General features: G+C 35.3%; 3 protein-coding genes across 3 annotated transcripts; 1 reads left to right on the plus strand and 2 right to left on the minus strand.

The window, feature by feature from the left end:
* Window positions 1–68: 68 nt before the first annotated feature.
* Window positions 69–3577, minus strand: LOC140841766 (protein ecdysoneless homolog). Its single transcript, XM_073209428.1, has 5 exons — window positions 2358–3577; window positions 1820–2152; window positions 1069–1202; window positions 719–879; window positions 69–460 (listed from the first exon to the last, which is right to left on the minus strand). Exons 1-5 carry the CDS (start codon window positions 3470–3472, stop codon window positions 287–289), a joined length of 1917 nt encoding a protein of 638 aa, XP_073065529.1. The 5' UTR covers window positions 3473–3577; the 3' UTR covers window positions 69–286.
* Window positions 3578–8048: 4471 nt separating this feature from the next.
* Window positions 8049–11871, plus strand: LOC140841767 (AP2-like ethylene-responsive transcription factor AIL7). Its single transcript, XM_073209430.1, has 10 exons — window positions 8049–8373; window positions 8476–8702; window positions 8974–9376; window positions 9484–9566; window positions 10231–10239; window positions 10329–10417; window positions 10682–10755; window positions 10840–10890; window positions 11011–11087; window positions 11177–11871. Exons 2-10 carry the CDS (start codon window positions 8576–8578, stop codon window positions 11584–11586), a joined length of 1323 nt encoding a protein of 440 aa, XP_073065531.1. The 5' UTR covers window positions 8049–8373; window positions 8476–8575; the 3' UTR covers window positions 11587–11871.
* A 4482-nt stretch (window positions 11872–16353) lies between these two features.
* Window positions 16354–17669, minus strand: LOC140840578 (dof zinc finger protein DOF5.7-like). Its single transcript, XM_073207759.1, has one exon. It carries the CDS (start codon window positions 17436–17438, stop codon window positions 16449–16451), a length of 990 nt encoding a protein of 329 aa, XP_073063860.1. The 5' UTR covers window positions 17439–17669; the 3' UTR covers window positions 16354–16448.
* Between the last annotated feature and the right edge of the window lie 5357 nt (window positions 17670–23026).

Raw genomic sequence — 23026 nt, forward strand, 5'->3', positions numbered from 1 at the left:
AGTTTTCACATCAAAACATCGGAGTGAGAATTTAAACACATTGAATGGCAGGGTCAATAACTCCAAAATGAAATGAAAGACAATAGCAATTCATTTTGGTTTTAGGATTATTCACGATTTGTTTGTCCTTTAAATTACTCCTATAAAGTATACATCATAACAAAATTCTCTTCCAATATTTAAAATTTGTCATATTATCCCCTCGAGAGCTCCACTTTGATAGAGGTACATCACCAGGTCTCACCTTACCCCATGAGTTGCTAATAACTTCGGCTCTGGGAAATGTTTATTTGTCTTTACCAGCTTCATCAGGCAGTTTTACACCCATTAGTCCAAGAAGGTTTGAAGCAGGGCCGGGAAGTCCTTCTTGAGATGAAACAGACTCGAGCAAATTCTTTACTAGGTTGAAATCAACGTCAACGGGAGTGAACTCCATCTCATCGCTCACACCCGAAGTTCCCTGCACATTCAAAGGGCACGTTTATTCCATCATGTTAGAGATAATGGATTTTAATAGCAGTAAATGTTTCAATTTTTAAGGGAATCTGCAAAATGCTCAAGGCGTACGTCTTCGTGGATAATCCTCAATTTATTCTTTATCAGTAGTGCATATAATAGAAATTACTCTGTCTTCGGCAACAAATCAACTACAAATCAACTACGTAAAGCATATGGATAAAAAATTGTGCAGATGATAAAATAATTTCTTGATCATTACCTCATCTTTCTTTCTTGAAGACTGTTCCTTTGCATGTACAAAAGTTTTGTTCAGCGTTGTGGCTTTCAATTCCTGGTTCAGGGCATCCGAATAGGAATCCATGAAAGCCTCCCCACCATCTTCAATGTCCTCTGAGTGGTCGCTCTTGTCCTCATAGTCATCTGCATGTTACACTCTCTATCAGATAATATCCTCAGACCCCGTGGTACAGAAATATGACTAAAACTAGTTAGGATAAGCGCGAGGCAATATAATGGGATGTCGGGAATTGAAAAAGAGTTAAAAAAATAAACATAATCATGTTTGCACATGTAACACGTCCCAGTTCACAAGATGAATTGAAAGATTACCAAAATCCATGTCTGACATAGACTCTTCTTCGAGATCAACATCACTTCCATCATCTTTAGAACCATGCACTCCCATAGCCGACTCTATGTGCTTCATAAATTGATCCGCATCAAAATCCAAATCTTCTAGGTTTCTGATAAAAACAGAGTAAAAGATATTAAAAGATGATGCGTAATGTTGACCAGTTCTGCGGTGTGGAAATACATGTACATGGACAGGTACAAAGAGAACCTTAAGTAAAATTCGGCATCTAGAGCACATGGCAAAAAAACTGAAATCGGCATAAATTATAGGAAAGCACCTTCAGTTTACAAAAGGGCTGCAAAAAAAGCCACCAATATTTTTACTGCTTCATTTTACTTTCACGAGAATCCCTAAATTTCCATCATTTCAACTCTAGTTATCCACCCGGTTCCCCCCCCCCTCCCCCCAACCCCACAAATGAAAGGACAAATTTGACAATGTAGGATTACCTTGTATCCAAAATTCCAAATTATGTTTATTATAATCATATCTTCAGTAGCTAAGAACCAAAACAGAAGTTAAAGTTGCAATAATCAAACGTTGGTTTCTGGATGTAGAGACTGACGAGTATGCATATGCACTGGTAAAAAGACCAATACTCAAATTTGTCTCATCGTTGCCCAAAACACTAACGGGAAGGGACCACTAATTTCCACCTAGAGATGAGGAAAAATGAAAGCAAAATCATGACTCTAAAAGGCAAATGGAAAAATGTGGACATGTTACCTGTCCTCAGGAACCTCGGCTCCTTCATAACTTGAAATTTTTTTAACAAATGCATCCATCGATTTAGTGATATCCCCAAGATCATAGTCGTCAAAACTTTTGTCCAAATTTCCATCCTTCTGCTCTTTCAAGTTGTGTTTCTTCTTCCGTTTCAAATCATAGAATTCCACCTCCTTTTGCCTCTCCTGGAGGGCAGCATTTAATTCATCTTCCCCACCATACAGCCACGAATCATCATCTGATTGAGGAAGCTCCAGACCTTTGAAATCATCCACCGAATAAGGAAGAGCAAGTATGTCATCTATGCATCTCACGGGAGCATTCAACACTTCACTGCAGAAATTAATACATGCCACATAAAAATAAGGTTAATACATACAGAGAGAGAAAAGAAACCTGTTGAAAAATAAGAAATAATTCACACATATAAAATTAGGCATATGATAACTTATCACTACTCTGAAGGGCCAGAACGTAAAACCAATCAACTTTTAACAACAGAAGACAAATCAAAACAGAATCGACGCACGCAATATACCTGGCTCTACCTGGCAAAAAACTATTCTTGTAATTTTCCTCAGCATTTTCTAACAATCTCTTATATTCTTTCGACCCCTGCAACAGCCCTTCAAATAGCCCACTCCTCTCCAAGCTCTCCCTATAAACCTCCCAAGTACTCCCCTTCCCTTCATCGGTTTGTTTCTTCCTCAGCTGATACATCATCTCGAACCCACAGGCGATCTTCATCCCAAGTTCCGCCTCCACATACTTCCCCACATTGCTCCTGTCAGGCATGGGATAGCATCGCGGCGCCTGAAACCTCTGCTGCACCAACTGCGCATACATGGCCCTAGGCATCCTCACAACCACCTCCACCATCTCTTCCTCCTTCCCAGTGGGCAAAAACTTCTCCATTTTTACCGCAAACTTCATACCGTCGATATCCCTGTCATAGAACCCCTCCACAGCAAACGATACCAAGCTCGGCTCTTTCCTCAACACCCACGCTACAGACACGGGGACTGCAATTCTTACTCTATGAACGTTCCTGTAAGCATGCTCCGGATACTGCCCAATTCTCTTGCTCAAATGAAACTGAACGGCATCAGGTGCCATCAATCTGGGATCATCATCTCTGCTCACCAAAACCCGCAATGAGTCCTCCAAATCAGGTGTGCCTGGAAGAATGGATTTCGGAATTATATGTAGTAGGCCGCGGCGGATGAACACGCGGTTCAGAGAGGTATCTGGGTTGAGCCATTTAGGGAGGTGGAAGGCGGACTCGATGAGCAAGAACTCGCCGTCTGAATCCCAAACTCGGATAGAGAGGTTAGGGAAGGTTCTGGAGATGTGGAACAGAAGGTAAACCACGAACCATTCGTCTTCAAGGTTGTCACCGAAGCGAAGATGGCCGGAGAGATGCGGAATTGACGGAAAACTGGATAAGGAGAGAGTAAAGGGTTGATGTTGCCATATGTAAGGGGCTATTAGCGGGTGAAGTTGGTCGAGAATTCGGCGGTGGAGAGACCCAAGTTCGGCGGCAGAGGTGGCCGAGGAGGAGTCCGGGTAGATGGAGTAGAAAACGGTGTCGTCAGGGGGCCGAGTGGCTTTGAGAGAGAAGATTGAGGAAGAGGACGAAGCTTCTTCTGCCATAGCCGTAGGTCCGCCAATAGCAACCAGCTTCGGCAGTTTATGTTGGTGTTTTTGGGAACGGTGTCGTACGGAAGAAGATTCTGGGTTTTGAAGAAGAATCCTCCATGCAGCTGGAGAATGGGCTACTTTCACAATATATATCTGGGCTGTCGTTAAGGCCCAAAGAGAACCATATATTATTAAATATAAAAAACCAAGCCCGTCTATGTATCTGGCCCAATCTTCAAATCTTGGAATATACGGGATGGGCCTTTCAGATCTTTAAAATTAAATTAAAGCAAAGAAAATGACTCAAATATGATCATGCATCGCACATAATTTGACCGAAGTTGGAAATTAGTTTATAATCTTTTCATATTAGAAAAAAGTAAATAAAAGACTAAGACCGAACATACGAAATAAGAAATCACAATTTTCCCTATAAATTTTACCTGAATTTATTTCTTGAATGGGCAAAGCTATAAAATAATAATAAGTTCGTTAAGACATCATTTGATATAAATAATTACAAAATTTCAGATGCTTACATATATTTGTCTTATTTAATGTTTTTCTTAAGTTATATGTCATTATTTTGATTATTATTCCTACATCGTAAGTTCATTTCATAAACCAAACCGTGTTTAATGTATTAAGCTCGTGTTTAATCAAGAAGCTTTTGGAATCAATCCATGAGTTGCTGTGCGGTTTAAAAGATTTGAATTGTACAATTACCATCAGCTATAGCTTTTGGTAAAACGACAAATGCTCGGCCATACGTTAAAGAATAAAAAAAATCTCGAATAATAAATCATGTAAAAACGTAATGATCCTCACCTCCATATTTTGTCACGTACGGTAGCCGAAAGAGACACAAAACGCACGTGTGAGTCCCACCTAATTACAGACTTAATTGAAGTCAAAAGATACGACGCACGTGACACCCAGTCAACGGTCAAAAGGTTATAATTAATTATATTTACATTTGCAGAGTAAATAATTAGTTCCCCTTCTTTAACCCTAAGATAAGAACAAACGGTCCAATTTTAATCAAATCCACACCGTACGTTCTCCTTTATTGGGATGGTTAAGTTGATTATGTTGACCAATATGAGCCGTTGATTGCATGTTACTACTAATTAACAATAATCACATATGAGTAATTAAATAAGTATTTATGCATAACTTTGCAAATGGGAAACCTAAGCGTTTACTTTTACGGATGGTTAAAGTTGATTATTGATTCGATTCATATTTATAAAAAAAACATTTACTCGTGATATAAATATCATAAAATTGATTTATGAGACGTTCTTAAATGATTTTTGTAATTTTAAATTCATAAATTGTTTGAATAAATGTTCCATTAAAAAAAAAAAAAAACAGATCGCTGAGCCAATTTAATTTGGCTTACATTTTCTATAAAAAAAATAGTTTGTTCGGTTTTAAATTTACTTTTATTTCTAATACTAGATTTAATATGTGGGACAATACGCAAGAGATTATTGCACTTAGATTCAATGAACTTTACATACGAGTATTTTAGAAATTTTCTCTATGAAAATGTATAAATTAAAGAGTAGGTCTCTTGTGAGAAGGTTTCAATAATCTTTATTTGTGAGACGGATCAATAATCTATTGCGTAATGTCCCACATATTAATACTTTATCTGTTAGACGGACTCCTAGAAAGTAATATTTTTTAATGGATGATTTTTGTCTCACAAAATACGATTAGTGAGACCATCTCACATAAGTTTTTGTCTAATTCAAAATCGATCGTAGAAAATATTTAATTGGCATAACCACATGTGTTGTACAAAATGTAGATTTTGTTTTCTGGACATGCCATTAATTTGTGGAGTTTGCATTCTTCTTTTGGAAGCATTATTTTAAACATACATATTTTTCTTATGTCACTTGAGAAAGATACAAGATAACATAAAAAAAAGGGTAATAATTCAGCCAAAAAAAAAAATTAAGCAAGAAAGGATCTATTTTAATAATATATATTATAGTATATTAAATTAGATTATATTATACATAAAGACAAAGGGAAGAAATGGTGAATGTGAACAAAATATATCACTTTCGTCCGATAGGCCACGTCCTCTGGCGCAATCCACCAAACTCCACATGGACCCCTGCCTTTTTTACTACATGACTCAATTTTTAAGTAATATATATATATATATATATATATATATATATATATATATATATATATATAGAGACACACATATATAGTATGTATTTATTTAAATATCGAAGAGATAACATCCATTTATTAATTATGATGAAATATAAAAAAAAGTTATATATATAATACGTGAGTGTCACTTTTATGGATGTTATGTGAATACGATTGATGTACATAATATCAAAACTATATATATATATATAATATATATATATATATATATATAATACGTGAGTATCACTTCATCGATGTTATGTGAATACAATTGATGTGTATCATACAAAAATTCTACATATATCTGCACCTTCTTGATATGAGTAGTACCAATCAAATATTTTAAGCCCTCTTAACTGCACAGTCTCATACCTGAACAGTTTCGGAATCCCTCTCTTTCTGGTGTAAGATCGGTTCATTCATGTTCCCTCCGCCTAGAAGTCAGCCAGGAGCGGCTCATTGTCCGTGCAACCTCATGACACCGGCGATCACCCCCGCCATCTTCGACCCCGGGCCTCACAATATGTCATCGGACAAATAATTTAATTATTTGAATTTCCCATTGTTGTGCCGTTGTAGATTGACGAAACACACCATGTATAAGTTTATAGAATAAAATATTAGAATACGATTCAAAATTTTGACAGGTTGTGGTTGGCTTCGTGTAACAAGTTGTTGGAAATTTGAGACTTCAATTATAGGTGAAGGGAATTTGAGTTATTAGTCGATAATTTGGGACTTTAGTTTTACTCATAAGTCAATGGAATTCGAGTTATGACCTATTAAAGTGGAATTTGTCTCATATTTCACAAGTGAAAGCAATATAGATTATCTTGTATAAAGTGTGAAGATGCTCCTTATTTTGGCAAGCAGACACTGGGTGAGGGCCAAGTTATGTCGAAAACATGGAATCATTGTCGAATGCGACGTGTATATATTATATATCGAAAGTCATTATTTGTGAATAATTACGATAAATACTCAAGGGGATATCCAAATTGGAACAAGAACTTAAATTCCATTTATTGATCATAGTCAATAGGCAAAAAGAACCGAGCTCCGAGAAATAGTTTTCGACAAAAACCAAACTCTAGCAGCAGTTCTTACACACACTCAAACAACGAACTCATGAAAGATACAAGTATGTTACAAGAGTTTTTCAGCATAATAACTCAAACGCTCAAGTCAAGTCAAAGCTCACGGCTAAAATAACACAAATTGGATTTCATAAACCATGCATTTTGCTTTGGCTACATTGCATACTTCCAAAAGTTCCATTCTCTCACGGGTGCCACCAACAATTATCTTGTCGTTCGTAATCTTTATTTTCAAAGATATTTATTGCTCATTCATGCATGTAATTGAAATACAATTTCTCTTTGTTAATCAAACATTTATTATTAGTAATTACACGCGTATTTTATTTATATAAAAAAAGTAAAATTGGTCAAATGTGTTTTTATTTACGGTTAGCGTAAAAGCCATTCAATTTGTGTCTATTTATTTTTTCATATTATTTAATTATGAAACCCAGTAACCATTTAAATGCCAAAATCCACACCTCAAACATCTCAATCAATTAAGATATTTGTATAACCTAATTAATGCATGCGTATTAAGTGGCCGTATGTATTTTTTGTGTTGAAAGTTATTTAATTTTTTTGACACCAACCACACATATTCAATATATCAAACTAATTTTCAATGTATTCAAAATTTAAATGTATTATTATAAACTAATATATGTAAACCTATAAGGCAAGAGTACACAAACTAATTTCGTATTAAAAATAAAACTTAATCTATATTTATTTTATGAGTAGGTCTCTTGTGAGACGCTCTCACGAATTTTTATCTGTGAGATATGTCAACTCTACTGATATTCACAATAAAAAATAATACTTTTACCATAAAAAGTAATATTTTTTCATGGATAACACAAATTATAAGAGATCTGTCTCACAAAATACGATCCTGTGAGACCGTTTCACGTAAATTTTTACCTTATTTTATATACTCTATTGATCTATTATTTATTAAACAAAAGATCTTGTGTCTAACAACTTAAATGTTTTTTGGTTATATTAAATGCATATTTGCATGTATATATATATAGTAATGTATTTTATGCCTTATCAAAAAAGTGGAAACAAACCCCAAACCCTAAAACGAAAAGATTTCAAATCTTGTTCAATGAAAATAAGCATCGGGCCGGATCTTTCGCGACCGTGCTGGCCGCCCAAAATATGCTCCCCGCAAGAACGAAACATCCCTTAATTCATCTCTCTTTAAAATTTATTTTTTCAATATTTTCCCCATTATCATATATAATATCAATAATTATATTATACGTTATAATAAAGTAGTGAATCTCCTCTGAGGTTTTACGCCGAATGGCGGAGAGTACCGCCCCTTTCTCCCATTATATTCCTCCACATGTCCCCACACCCTTTTCTACCTTTTTAAGCTTTGCGTCTGCTCCCTGTTTCTTTGCCAAATTTTCTTGCTTCTTTCACCTTTGCATGCGCTTTATTTACTATTTTATATAGTATTTCTTTCCTGTTTAAGAGTTTTAATAATTTGTTGAATGAGTGAGCATCCCATCTGGGTTAATTTCTTTTTGTTTAAGCTTCGATTTGAGGAAAGAAGTTAGAAAGACATATATATGACTTCACCTTCCAAGTGTACCATATGCACCTTTGTTTTCATTTTTCTGATCATTAATAAAGGTATATCTATTCTATATATATAAGTGTCTCTTTCTAGTTCTTGAATTTTATTACACTTCACATGCATGTTCTTTAATCTTGACGATTCTCGTTCATTTCAAGTGGTTTTGTAGGATTAATTTGAAAAGTCGGAGTGGGGATTTGTATATTTACTCGTGTATCTTGGTAAAAAAGTGAGAAATCAGAAGAATTTTTGGGTGAAATGGCACCAGAAAGTAATTGGCTATCATTCTCACTACAGTCTTCCATGGATCAAATGCTGCAGTCTTCTTCTACTGATCATTCTCAAAACTACTACGGCTTTGCTGATAATTTCTACGCAGTCAATGGTGACCGCATTTATTTATTACATTACATTTCTCTTATGTATTTGTTGTTCAGCTTTCTTGGGATTTATTTCATTTATTTTCTTTTTCAACCAAGTTATTGAATAAAGCAAGAAATGACAAGAAAATGCACCCAACATTTGAACTTAATTCACGATCTGTTGCTGCAACATTTTGCTTGAAAGCAAAAGTGAAATTTACAAAAAAACATTTATTTCAAGACTTTTATTCACTTACTGGTTCTTTTTTTTTAAAAAAAAAAAAATTATTATAGGGTGGCCAAACCAAAGATCTCAGACCATGTACTCCGAAGCAGAAAACCACTACTTTAGCAGCTTCATGGATTCATCAACACAAGCGCCGCCAAAGCTCGAGGACTTCTTCGGCGGCGACTCGACAGAGACTCAAGATTCAACCTTGACTCACATCTACGACAACCATCAAACCGGCGCCGCCGCCTATTTTAGCCATGGGGACCGACAAGATCTCAAGGCCATTTCTGAGTTCGAAGCATTTTCTGCAAACTCGGGTTCGGAAGTTGACGAGTCTTCGTTTGGACTTGGTAATGGAGATAACAATAGCAACAACAAAGCCATCGTTTCTGTTAAATCTGAAAGCTGCAAGAAAATTGCTGATACTTTTGGGCAAAGAACTTCGATTTATCGAGGCGTTACCCGGTACGTACTTTATATGTTAAATTATTCGAAATTAGTTTACTAGAAAAATGCTTTTATTTTTAAAATTTTCTACTTTATTTATTTAAACTATTGAACTTTCGATGCAGACACAGATGGACGGGAAGATATGAAGCCCATCTATGGGACAACAGCTGTAGAAGAGAAGGCCAAGCTAGAAAAGGGCGTCAAGGTAGCTAAAAATGCGGCCATAGGTCTTGAAAAACTTTACTTATCGCGTTAAATGAGAAAAAAAAAGTTTAGAAACTTAATTTAAATATATATTTAGAAGAAGAGATTCTATTTTTCAACTAGCTACTTTATTTTCAATCAAACTTTTTATAGTGATGATTGACTGATTGAGTGAAATATTGATGTACAAATTGTACTTTATTTCATTCAATGAGATTTACCGCCAATTTGCTTGGTGCTATGCAACAGTAGCCAGAAAAATTTTTGACCTAGCTGAATGTCTCGATAAACAACTCGGATGAAATTTTCTACACAAAAATCGAATGGATCTGGTGTAATTGAAATTCTTGTCCAGTTGTACACATTTGTTACAACATATGTGCCCCCACCACCCAGTAAAGTCATTGAATATCATGTTAAATTATCCATGCGGCCATGCCCACTTTTGTATATTTGAACAAATTCAAAGCTATCTTAATTTGATTTTTCTGAATATTTTGTGCACCCATACTAGGTAGCAGTGCTTGTTGTTGTTGAACGTACGTACGTGTGTATCTTGAGCTCTTCCATGGGTGCTTTGCTAATGATAGCTTCATGATCTTTTGCATGATTTTGGATACTAATTCCTGGATGTTACGAAACTGTGGATTATGATTGACATGCAGTGTACCTGGGTAAGTTGCTTTGTTTGCTACAATTTTCCTCTATATGTATATATTTATAAATTTTCCGTCTCATTTGCATCGAATTTTTTGACGTGCAGGCGGCTACGACAAGGAAGACAAGGCCGCAAGGGCGTACGATTTATCTGCTCTAAAATATTGGGGTCATAATGCCACCACCAACTTCCCGGTAATTATCTTTGTTTTCTTCGTCATCGGTCTCGATTAAGATGTGTTTGCAATTGTGAGATTTGATATGATAAACACATTTGAGAATTGGATTTTAATTTAGACGACGTAACGCCGACATTTGGTCGACTGAAAGGGTGAGAATTTATGCGTCTAATCTGTAATAATGGACTCTAGATCCTTGATCTTCAAGTTCACTCTTATCGATCACAATTGTTTAAACCTATGCATGATCGTCCGAGTCTCATAGAAATTCTCATTTTAGATATCCAGTTATGCTAAAGAATTGGAGGAGATGAAGCACTCGACTAAACAAGAGTTTATCGCCTCGATCCGAAGGTTTGTGCACATCATAAATCACTTTGAACAAAATGCTTATTTTTTATTTGTTTGAGGTAATTTGTTATCAACTTTTATCTTTAGGAAGAGTAGTGGTTTCTCAAGAGGAGCATCAATCTACAGGGGTGTTACCAGGTTTGATCTCTCAAGTTTTATCATAAAATAATTAATTCCTTAGCACTATCCTATTCATTTGGTCATCTTTAATGGTACAATGAACAATTATATATATGATCTGGTCTTTTGAACTTGCAGGCATCATCAACAAGGTCGCTGGCAGGCAAGGATTGGTCGAGTTGCTGGGAATAAAGATCTGTATCTCGGAACATTTGGTATGCCAACTTTTAATGTACTTGAAACTTTACTCGAATAAATCAATCTGAGATTAAGGCTAAACGGAATTTTGTTTATGATTTGGCAGCAACTGAGGAGGAAGCAGCAGAAGCATATGACATAGCTGCAATAAAGTTTCGGGGAGTAAACGCAGTGACCAATTTCGAGATGAGTCGTTACAATGTTGAAGCAATCAATAGAAGCTCCCTACCCATTGGAGGAACAGCGAAACGGTTAAAATCATCTCTTGAAGTACCCCAAGAAAGGATGCCTTATAGCAACATCCTTCAACCTCCATGCAAAAGCAGCGGCAGCATTGATTTTGCCACATTTCCACAAGTTTCCCACATCCCATGTGGCGTGCCGTTAGACCTTCCGGTCCCGTTTTATCATCACAGCCTCTTCCACCACCTCCATGCTAGCAATCCCCTCGTTCCCGATGCTTCAGGATCTTCTATGGGGCCAGAGTTGTTCATTTGGCCTAATCAATCCAATTAACATGACATTGCCAGTTAAACTAGCTAGATTAGGTGAAACCAGTATTCTACTGACGTTTAACCGTAATTTTACTTCTTGCAATTCGTTGTTAACCGACTCTTGGTGTGACCCGATAAGGTCTAGGATTAGTTTTTAATCGTTACAGGTTAGGTTGATGCTGGAATGCTGTAAAGTAAGCAATTTTCAGTGCTGAACAATGATGCTGGAGCAGTTACTGGGTATTGGATTAATTTTCGATCTGTTTTCCGTTCCTAGGAGCTGCTGCTCAAGTAATAAATATAATGTTCTGGAAGTGGTTTGTATGAGCATTTTATTTGGATGGTGCTTGCGAAAGCTCAAGCCCATTAAAAATTCCTAAAAATCTATAAATAGAGGAACTTTCACACAATTCAAGGAGCTGTCATTTTTTATAAAAAGTTTTCGAGTTCTATGAGTTTTCTTTGAAATGTTTACTTTGAAATGCTTACTGACTTGAACGTCAGAGAGTCTATCTCGAAAACCCTCCCGGCGCCCATTTAACAAGCGCTCATGACGCAGGTGACGTCCCACAAATTAATTGTATATTTCGTACGTAGGTCTGTTTACCAGCCAAGTGAGCTCATTTACCGGCCAAGTGAATCAGTTTACTAACAAGTCGGATCTCGCGTGTGCAATCTACGCGACTCGTTAATTTTGGCCGCATCAAAAACCATGTTGTAAACAAGAAACCAAATATTTTGACAAGAAAGGAATCTTGTATCATGTTTGCTGATACAATACAATATAAATTAACTATTTAGAGAGCAGATATTCTTCAAGCTCACTCAGCTCTCTAGCTACTTAATTCTCTTCTCCTATTTTTTGTTTCTCTCCTCATGGCGAAACACAGAAATTTTCGGACAGGGCGTATCAGCCAGCCTAGCTTCATCAAACGATCAACGTTTTCGCTTGCAGATAATTATCGTCCTGTGGCTTCTTAGGTTCTGCTCAATCGCCATCAACATGTATTTCTTAGGTTCAACTCTCATCGGATGGATTACCAGTCGTCAGATGTCAAAGGCATCGGCAATCGGTTCGGGAATGTTGATCATTCCAATCGCTATACTTTACATTGCCACTTAAGCAAAAAGTACCCAACATAAGTCCCTGGGATTCCATTTTGAGTTCTCCCGGATCCTCCGAACGAGAGTCGAATAATGGAAATCAGATTATCAGTACTAAGATTCAAACGTGTTGGGATGCAACCAAAGTCCCGCATTGAAAGATCTAGAGAAAGATCATGGGTTTATAAGATGGAATGATATCTCTATTGGTATGAGGCTTTTTGGGTGGTTCCAAAAATAAAACCATGAAGGTAAAATCCAAAGTGGACAATATTATACCAGTGTGGAGTTATCGGATTCCATTGGTCCTAATAAAATGGAATAAATATGAGATTAAAATAAATGAAGGAAATAAGTTAGTGGGGTCAACCGGTCAAATTTTTAAAAAATTATCAATTTTTTTTGTTTTTTAAAAAATAATATATTGTTATTATAAATCATTAATAATAATTTAAAATTTTCAAATTTAATTTAATCATAACATAGTAAATCATTATAAATATTTTAAAAATCATTAATCATATATAAATTATTAAAATAATATAATAATAAAAAAATAGCAAGCATTGACCCTGGATCCAAATGGGTTGGCCCGTTTTGTCCCGCCTTCAAATGAGCTACTAACTCAACTAGGGGTGTTCAAACTTCGGATAAAACCGAAAAAACCGAAAATCCAAACCGAAAAAACCGAACACCGAACCGAACCGAAAGTCGAATTTTGTAATTCGGATATAAATGTTAAAACCGAAGTTTATTTGTTTCGGTTTTGGATTATATATGTCAAAACCGAAAAAACCGAAATTTCATTAAATTAATAAATTTTTTTATATTTTTATTTATATTATATATCTTGATATGATATTTAGTGAATCAAAAACCATTTTGAACAATTTTTAGTTGATTGTTGTTTGTTTAATTAATTTAGACCTTATATTTAAATATTTTACTAAGAAAGCATATAGAAAGTTAACATATTATATTTTACAATATATTTATATTATTAATTTAAATAATTATATCAAAACCGAAATAACCGACCGAAATAACCGAACCGTTTTGGTAGAAAACCGAACCGAACCAAAGAAAAATGGTTCGGATTCGGATTATATATTTCTAAAACCGAAAACCGAAAAAACCGAAATAAAAAACCGAAAATCGAACCAAACCGACCGATGAACACCCCTAAACTCAACTCGTCTATTTATTTATGGGATGAACTGACCAGACAAACTACCAATTTTGACGGCTATAATCAAGACCCGAATTTAACAGACCTCATCCCCAACTAACCCAAGCTCAAAAGGCAGCCCAAATTGACAATTCAGGCCCAAGTCCACTGCTACTAATTGAAGAAAATAAAGGCAGCTACATTATCTGTAGATTTATAAGTCGTAAAATCGAGAACTAAATTCAAAGTTAATATCCCAGGATTTATGTGATTAATTATTTGATCGATCGAGTCATCATATTTTGTAGCGGATATGATATCCTATTAATAGGCCCATCAAGATCAGGCTCAAACCAGATTTTGGACTCGGTATATACCGAGTCTCTGACTTGAGCGTCGAAAGAGTTATGCCGGGACACCCTCCCGACCTCTTTTAACTCCTTTGGGAATTTAGGTTTAGATTATATTCGAGGTCTGCAATCAGACTAATATCACATGTTGAAATCGAACTCTAAATTTTCAATGACCAAGATGATATATATTTTTTCATCCACATGTTAAGAAGTTATCAAATTATTTACTTGCAATGACTTGGCATGTTAGTTGTGACGGGTCATGAAATTCTCGCATGATTTAAATTGACAGTTGGAAGCCCATTCACCATATTCCAACGGGCAATTAGGTTCTATTCCCGTTACTCTGGCTATCACGTTAATCATGAAACCATACATATATGTCTTCTTCTCCTATCCACCTACCATGCACATAAAACCCCATATAATTTTTTTAATAATCTCAAATCATATTTTGATATTATTTTAATTTATATATACCATAACCAAATTTAATTTATAATTTTCCTGTTAACTAATTACTCTATGACGATGCGGTTTAAAATTTATTATTATATAATAGATCAGTAAGTAATTTACTAGAAAATAAAAAAAAAATCAAATTTTTTAATCAAGAAAATAAAATAATTTTGGTGCAATATGTAAAGAGTGGGAGTGGTTACGGCTCACAATTCAAGGCGAACACAAAAGCTTAAAAAGTGACAATCTTGCAATGCCAAAGGACAAACCCTATGCTTCTCTTGTTGCTCTCTTCTCATGTTTCTTTTCCATTCACTACTCAAACGTTAACTTTGACAGCCTACATGCCATACACTTTCAAGTCACCACTTTTTCGGACACCCCCGAATCATGAAATAACAATAATAATATATACTCTGTTGGGTGTAATAATTAATAGAAGAGCAATCTAAACATGACGTTTGAGTTTTTGTATGATTTAAAATGTTAAAATTACACGGTTATCACTAGCTATATCTTCTGATAAAACGACAAACGTTCGGTCCGATAATTGGTATCAGAGTCAAGATCACGAGTTTGATTTTCATTGATCGTAAGAAATACGATTGTTGGGAGAGCCTATTGGATGCGGTGCAACAATTGATCCTACTAAAAGAACTATCAAAACATGAAGTTTGAGCTAATGTACAATTTCAAATATTATAATTACATCGTTATCATTAAATATATTTTTTGATAAAATGTCACATACCCAAACACTCGTTCCTACTTACTTTTACCCATTTATAATATTGTAGACAATATATATGTGTACTGCACTCAATTATGAACGAGCTAGTAGTTTCGTGTACGAGTAAAGAATCTAATCTAATTTATATATATAATTATATATATATATATATAATTATATATATATATATATAATTATATATATAGTACATGTAATAACTAATATTGCGAGGCATGAGTTCACGTACGTGACATTTAGTATATGATATAGCAATTACTATTCAGTGTTAATGGCTGATAAAATTCGGAGATTGGTTGCTGCCTGATGGAGAGAGCTAGGCACTGAGACAATGAGAAGTGTTCAGAATACTGACGACTCAACATGAAACAAATCAAAGATATGCCATTAATACACTTAATTAATAATGGTCCAAACCAATCACCAATCCCGAAATGATGGAGGAAATATTGAGGAGGGAAAATGTCCATTAATTTTGCAACATAATGGGAAAAAAAGACAGATGTGAAAGAGGGAATACAATAAAAGTAAACAAGATTAATTTCTTTGTGCTAATAAATGGCCTATTGCTTAGTTATATATGATGTCGAATCATTTTGATAAATTGTGGTACTTTATTAATTAAAGATGTTTGCTTCATTTGATTTGAAAATGTCCCCAAAATCATTATTCAATAAAATATTAAAATGCATTACAGACCATTTAACGAATGAAAAAGCTAAAAAAACGAATCATTATGCATAAGTATTTATTGATAAGGTGAGATGAAAAAGCAAGCTTGAGCATGCAATTGCATTAAACACTGAGAAAAAAAAATTACATGTAATATTAAAATTAGCATTTCAGAAATACAGAAAGCTAAATAATAGCAATATTCAAGAAACTTTAAAAACTAGTACTCTTGCATGTTGATAACTAACCCCTTTCGAGCCCTCTTCGTCTTCGTCTTCGTCTTCATCTTCATCTTCATCTTCATCTTCACAAAACTAATAAGACAAAAGAACAGATGATTCAAAAACATTGATGATATATATATGATCTTGAATCTTGATTTACGGCAGTGAATTGTAATGACTCAAGTCAGAACTCCATGCTTGACTCCCACTCCAATTGCTAGTACTCTCATGATTTGCGTAGCTTCTACTTGTTGCTGGAGCACTAGGAGTCACTGTTGCATAAGAATTCTCAAAAAACCATTCAGTAGATAAATTTTCATCTACACCCTCTTTCCTTGCAATCCCAATTGTATTTGAGTATTCTTGCTTTTCTAGATTTTGAAACAAAATGGGCTGGGGTTTTTGAATAATGTTATCTGATTCTGATGGGATATTTGCACTGTTTTCTTTCTGATTATTTCCAACGTACATCGTGGATAATCTTTGTTGCTGCAACTTCATGTGGAGGTCTTGGTTTATAGAACTCAGAGACTCAATTGAAGATGTAAGATTGTTGCGGAGATTCAAAGATCCCATTTCTTGAAACCCTTGAGTAGTACTCGTGATCAATCCCAAATGAGGAGAAGAACTTGGTGAAGGATCAAGGATAAGATGAGGGCCTGAAGAAGTTCTGCAACAAATGTTTGTTAAATTTCCGCAAGATGGAAACTGGTTGAATAGATTGGTCGTATTTGAAAGCTGGAGCCTCGGGAAATTCAGCCCTCCTAGCTGAAAATCCATGGCTGGTGAAATACCCTGAAAGAATCGGAACCCTCCGATGTCAGATGATCCATTTTCCTCCTTTGGATCCCCGGGAACCCTTTGAAACGGCTTCATTTTCTTGTTCTTCCTGCAGCCTCCGCCGATCGGCACATTGCGCAGAGCACCACCTTTAGTCCAGTACCTTCTACATGTCTTGCAGAAGTGCCTTGGCTGTGTAAGGTTGTAGTTATTGTAGTAGCAAAATTTGGTGTTTGTGGAATCGCACCTCGGGCATTTGAGGGCGGCGGCGGCGGACGCCTCTTGAAGCTTGGCGGCAGCACTTCTCCGGATGGTGGATCTCTGGCTCTCATCTTTCCCGGTGAGGATATCATCATGCGACATCATGGAAGAAACTATATATTTAAACCATGTGAAGGTAGATAATATATAATTGTAAAAACAGGTGAAGAAACAAGGAAATTGAGTTGTGGATGCATTTATGCTAGTTTCTTGGTTTTGTCCAGTTTCCTATGGCAGAGGCAAAGATAAACATGCTGATGAGGTCATTGATTTCATGCATGAGATTGCAAGATTGATGGGCTCTTGTGATCTTCTTCAAGAAGCAAAAGTATATTTATAAATAGGATTTTTTTGGAGGTTAGCTAGAATAATGTAGTTGTAATACATATTGAGTAGGTCTCTTGTGAGACGGTCTCACGAATCTTTATTCGTGAGACGGGTCAACTCTATCGATATTCACAATAAAAAGTAAGCAAAAACTTGTGTGAGACGGTCTCACGGGTCGAATTTGTGAGACGTATATCTTATTTGGGTCATTCATGAAAAAATATTAATTTTGCGTGGATATCATGTGAGACCGTCTCACGGATCATAATCGGTGAGACGGATCAACCCTACCCATATTCATAATAAAAAGTAATACTCTTAGCATAAAAAATAATATTTTTTCATGGGTGACCCAAATAAGAGATTCGTCTCATAAATACGACCCGTGAGACCGTCTCACACAAGTTTTTGCCCTTACTTTTTATGCTAAGAGTATTACTTTTTATTGTGAATATGGGTAGGGTTGACACATCTCACAAATTAAGATCCGTGAGACAGTCTCACATGAGACCCACTCTAAAAAGTAATACTCTTAGCATAAAAAGTAATATTTTTTCATGGATAATCCAAATAAGAGATCCGTCTCACAAAATCGACCAGTGAGACTCACATAAGTTTTTGCCATATTTGTGAATTGTGATTGTGTTGTGTGAAACTCAGAGAGCATCTCAATGGAAAAGAAACTAGCTGTACTATCTATGTATATGTAAGCCCTGTAGTTCAAGAGACTGGGGAAATTAATAAAATAAAAATATTAATATATACTTTTATAATTTTGAGATAATCTAATCTTTATTTTAAAAAATAAAGACTTCCCCTATTTTCCTCCCCTCGTTTGATTTGAGAAAGGTTTTATCAGGGATGACAGTAATTACGCTAGAACATGTATTCGACCCGAACCTAACTCAGTTGGGTCGGGTTTGGTTAATGTTAGATGGATATGAATCTGGTAATGGATATTCAACTTTTATAACCTGACGGTCTCATGGATATGGATCAGGTGATAGGTTTTTTTACAATAGTTTGCACATACCTGACTCATTTAGGCTTATTATGACAAATATCATTTTCTCAATTATAAATACACAACTTCCCTGCTATTTTAAAAATATTTCTTTTATAAGAATTTTTTTTTGTTTATATGTACTTTAAATATCCAACTAATATTTTGTGAGATTCATATGAATTATTAGATTTCATAGAATTTCTGCCTTTAATATTTCGTTGAAAGTGTCTTACAGACTTTTTTTGGATGTTTATTATACAATATATGTTACACTTACAAACATACAAGTTCAAAATTTAAAATATAAAAAAAAACATTATGATTATAATTGGTTGATGGGTCTAAACGGGTTTGACAAGTAGAACACGTTAAGTTTAGGGTACGGGTCATCTGGGTCGAGGCGGATATGAGTTTATGTTTATACGGGTTCAGTCTCGAGTCCCACGAAACTCTACTCGAACCAAATTCATGGTCATCCCTAGTTTATTCTTTATGTTTAGTGTTTCTTTTGTTATTATTATTTTTGACAATTATTCTGTCTTCTGTATTATAACTTAAAGGATTACTAAAAAAGACGAAACGTATGGAGGATAAGCTTCATGCATTGATAAGATGGCCAAATTTCCATTACAAATCCACATGTGATTAAAGTTCTCGTGGCACCTCAATGATGAGCACGTAGATGAATACGATCGATAGACATCATCATATATAATTACACACATTAATGATGCAAAATGAAACAAATTAAAACTTCAAAGTACTAAGCCATAATTTTTTTTAATTTTTTTTTGTCTTATTATGGTTCAACTCGAGGAGACAATAATGAAGGACCAAATTATTTAAGATGTAGACTTATATGTCTTTTCCCCCTAAAGTGACAAATTTAATTTGTGTTGTATTTATGGATTTCCTCCTTGTATGTTTGCATCCTTTGTTTTCCAAAGGTTTGTCGAAAATAATTAATTATGTATTTTATGTAATATCTTCATTTCAAAATGTTTTTTTTTTTTTTTTTTTTTTTTTATAATCAAGCAAGGTATTTTATGCAGAAGTCAATACTTTTTTTTTTCATTAATACATTTTTATATAAAAAAGGTTGAAAATATGGCTTTTGGGTTTCCACTTGATTATTTTTTTTCAAGAAAATAAAATAAATACATATAATTTGCAATAAATTATTTGAATTCAAAATCCCTTTTGTTCATTTAAAACAGTACTCATCGAAACGCGACCCAAGAGTCCATTTGGATCAATTGATTTTGATTTGGGAAGATATTTCAAAGTAAAATACATGAATTCGAAAAATGTATATAAAATCATTTCAAAATTGATACGAAAAAAAACGCAGATGGAAAAAGAACGGATTTCATAAATTCCTTATTTTTGGTTTAGACCAAACAAATTCTACATCGGTACTCACATAGATGTACAGCATATCAAATATATATATATATATATATATATATATATATATATATATATGTATATATATGTGTGTGTGTCCCGCGAAACACCATGTGGAAAGAAAATATGGCTCGGCGCGAAACACCATGTGGAAAGAAAATATGGCTCGGGATATACATATACATATATATATATATATATATCTATATGTGTGTGTGTGTCCCGCGAAACACCATGTGGAAAGAAAATATGGCTCGGGTGAATCAATCTACACCCTCTAAATTAATTATTCGCGGGGGCGGAGTTGGTTAATTTAGCATGCATGAATCAACACAATTTGTCAGGCATGCCCTCTGGATTTTAATGGAAGTCTTGATTTGACGTGACGTGATTTTATTTGAATAATATATTATTCTATATTTCTCCATATTCTCTTCTCTTGCTGCGGAATATCGGGAGTGTATTTTTTTATTTTAATAATATCAAATCAAGTGAATTTTTTATATTTTTATACAAATTAACATATATATATATATATATATATATATATATATATATTGATGATCTAAAAGTTAATATTTGACCATATTATAAGGAAAGAAATATTACAAATGTAACATAAAATAATTTTCTATCTCTATTGTTTATTTATCAGACCAGCTAAAAACAATTATGGAAAACTTAATAAATTTTGCTCACTTTCAGAGAAAATGTAAAATCAAAGGCCTTTTGATAATGTAATTTTCTCACCACGGCGTGACACCATCCTTTAAAAAATCTATTCCTAGCTTGTGAAATATGTCATCCTACAGAGTAACTTGAAAAATTGTTAAAATTTTACCCGCAAATTGCCCCCGACGATAAATTTCTTACAACTCTTAAAATTTATCGTCGACAATATATACATCGACCTGGAGATTAATGAAGAACTCAAATTGGAATTCTCCAGCCACCATCTAGAAGGTCTACGGTAGGTGCAATCATTGTTGATTCTCCCATGGCTGCAACTACCGTTCACACCCGTTAACATGTGAAGAATATCCTCTATAAATAGAGGCTTCATCTTGTTGTTTAAATTATCTCATTCCCAGTTGAGGAATCCCAATCCCAAGTAGAGGAGAGTGTTGCGAGAATTTGAGAGTTTTTATTTGTTTCTGTAAATTCAAACTATGAATTGAATAGATTGATTTTTTTCTCTCAAATTAGTTTGATCTTTGATAGTTTAATACCCAACAAGTGGTATCAGAGCCTGGTTAGAGGTATTAGCCATCGAAGGAGAGCTCTCTGTGAAAAATTCGATTTCGTGAAATTGTCTGAAATCTTGTTTTGATTATACCACGACGTAGCTCTCGTTCCCACGAGTATACCGGTATTTTCAGATCGAAAATCAGACATCAAACGAATTTTCTGTGATTTTTCAAAAATTCTTTACGAAGAAGACGATGAATAGTGCTCGCCATGTCATTGCCACGTAAGCGTCCAGTCAACGCCACGGTGTTGCCACGTAAGTGTCCAGTCAGCGCCACGTCATCAGCACTATTCAATTTTCTGAAAATTGCATTTTGGTCTTTATATTTTCTGTTCGTTTCAAAATGGTCCTTTATCTTTCCTAAAGTACAGAATGGCCCCTGAACTTTTGGTAATGACTTAGAGACCCCTGAACTATCAGAAAGTTATATAGTGATCTCAAAATTTTTCATCAATAGAATTTCTGACCCCGAAGTGCCTAATCCACCATTTTCGGCCGTTCCGGACACAACGGTGTACTCCATTTTACGAGATTCAGCTCCTATTTTGATAAATAAATATTGAAGATGACCACTGAAGAGTCAACATCATATTCTGGAGCTATGATTATGCTCACGGCAACCAACTACACGCTGTGGAAACCTCGGATGGAAGATCTCCTCAGCTGTAAAGATTTGTTCGATCCCGTAGAATTGAAAGGTGAAAATATTGATCCAACCAAAGCGTCAGAGTGGAGGAAATTAAACCGAAAATCTATTGGTCAAATCCGACAATGGATTGATCATAGTGTCTTCCACCATGTTGCACAGGAGACATACGCATATGCTCTCTGGAAGAAGCTGGAGGACATGTACTAGGCCAAGAGCGCTCGGAATAAAGCCCTGTTGATGAGGCGGTTAGTCAATATGAAGTTCAAAAGTGGAACTTCTGTTGCCGAGCATACCAGTGAGTACCAGAGTCTGGTAAATCAATTATCGTCTGTAGAGATGCCGCTTGGAGATGAGATGCAGGCACTCCTACTTCTCAGTTCACTTTCTGATAGCTGGGAAACACTTGTAGTTTCTCTCAGCAACTCGGCTCCAGATGGCAAACTTACCATGTCCATGGTTAAGGATGCCCTGTTCAACGAGGAGGCCAGGAGAAAGGATATGGGCACAGACCAGACTCATGCCCTTGTCACAGAACCCCGAGGAAGACAACAAGAGAAACAACAAAGGGGTAAAGGTAAATGGAGAGGCAGAAGCAAGAGCAGAGGCAGATCCACAGATGGCAGAAAACCTTTGTATAAATGTCATCACTGTGGAATAGAGGGTCATATGAAGAAGAATTGCTACAAATGGCTCGAGGAGCAAGGCCAGAGCAGTTCCCAATCGAAGAACAAGGGTGGAGAAACGCTAGTCATCATTCCTGGAGATGTAGCGTTTTGTTCGACCCATAGTGAGACATGCCTTCACGTTTCAAAAGAAGACACAGAATGGGTGGTAGATACTGCAGCTTCCTACCACGTGACTTCGCACAAGGAATACTTCATGACATACAAAGTTGGTGACTTTGGAGCAGTGAAGATGGGAAATTCCAGTTCCTCTGGGATTGTAGGAATTGGAGATATCCAAATAAAGACAAGTGTTGGAAGTACAATCACATTGAAGGATGTCCGACATGTGCCAGATCTTCGGCTCAATCTTCTTTCTGGAATAGCCCTTGA

The sequence above is a fragment of the Primulina eburnea genome, chromosome 9 (assembly GCF_022965805.1).
Source record: "Primulina eburnea isolate SZY01 chromosome 9, ASM2296580v1, whole genome shotgun sequence".
Taxonomy (NCBI): domain Eukaryota; kingdom Viridiplantae; phylum Streptophyta; class Magnoliopsida; order Lamiales; family Gesneriaceae; genus Primulina; species Primulina eburnea.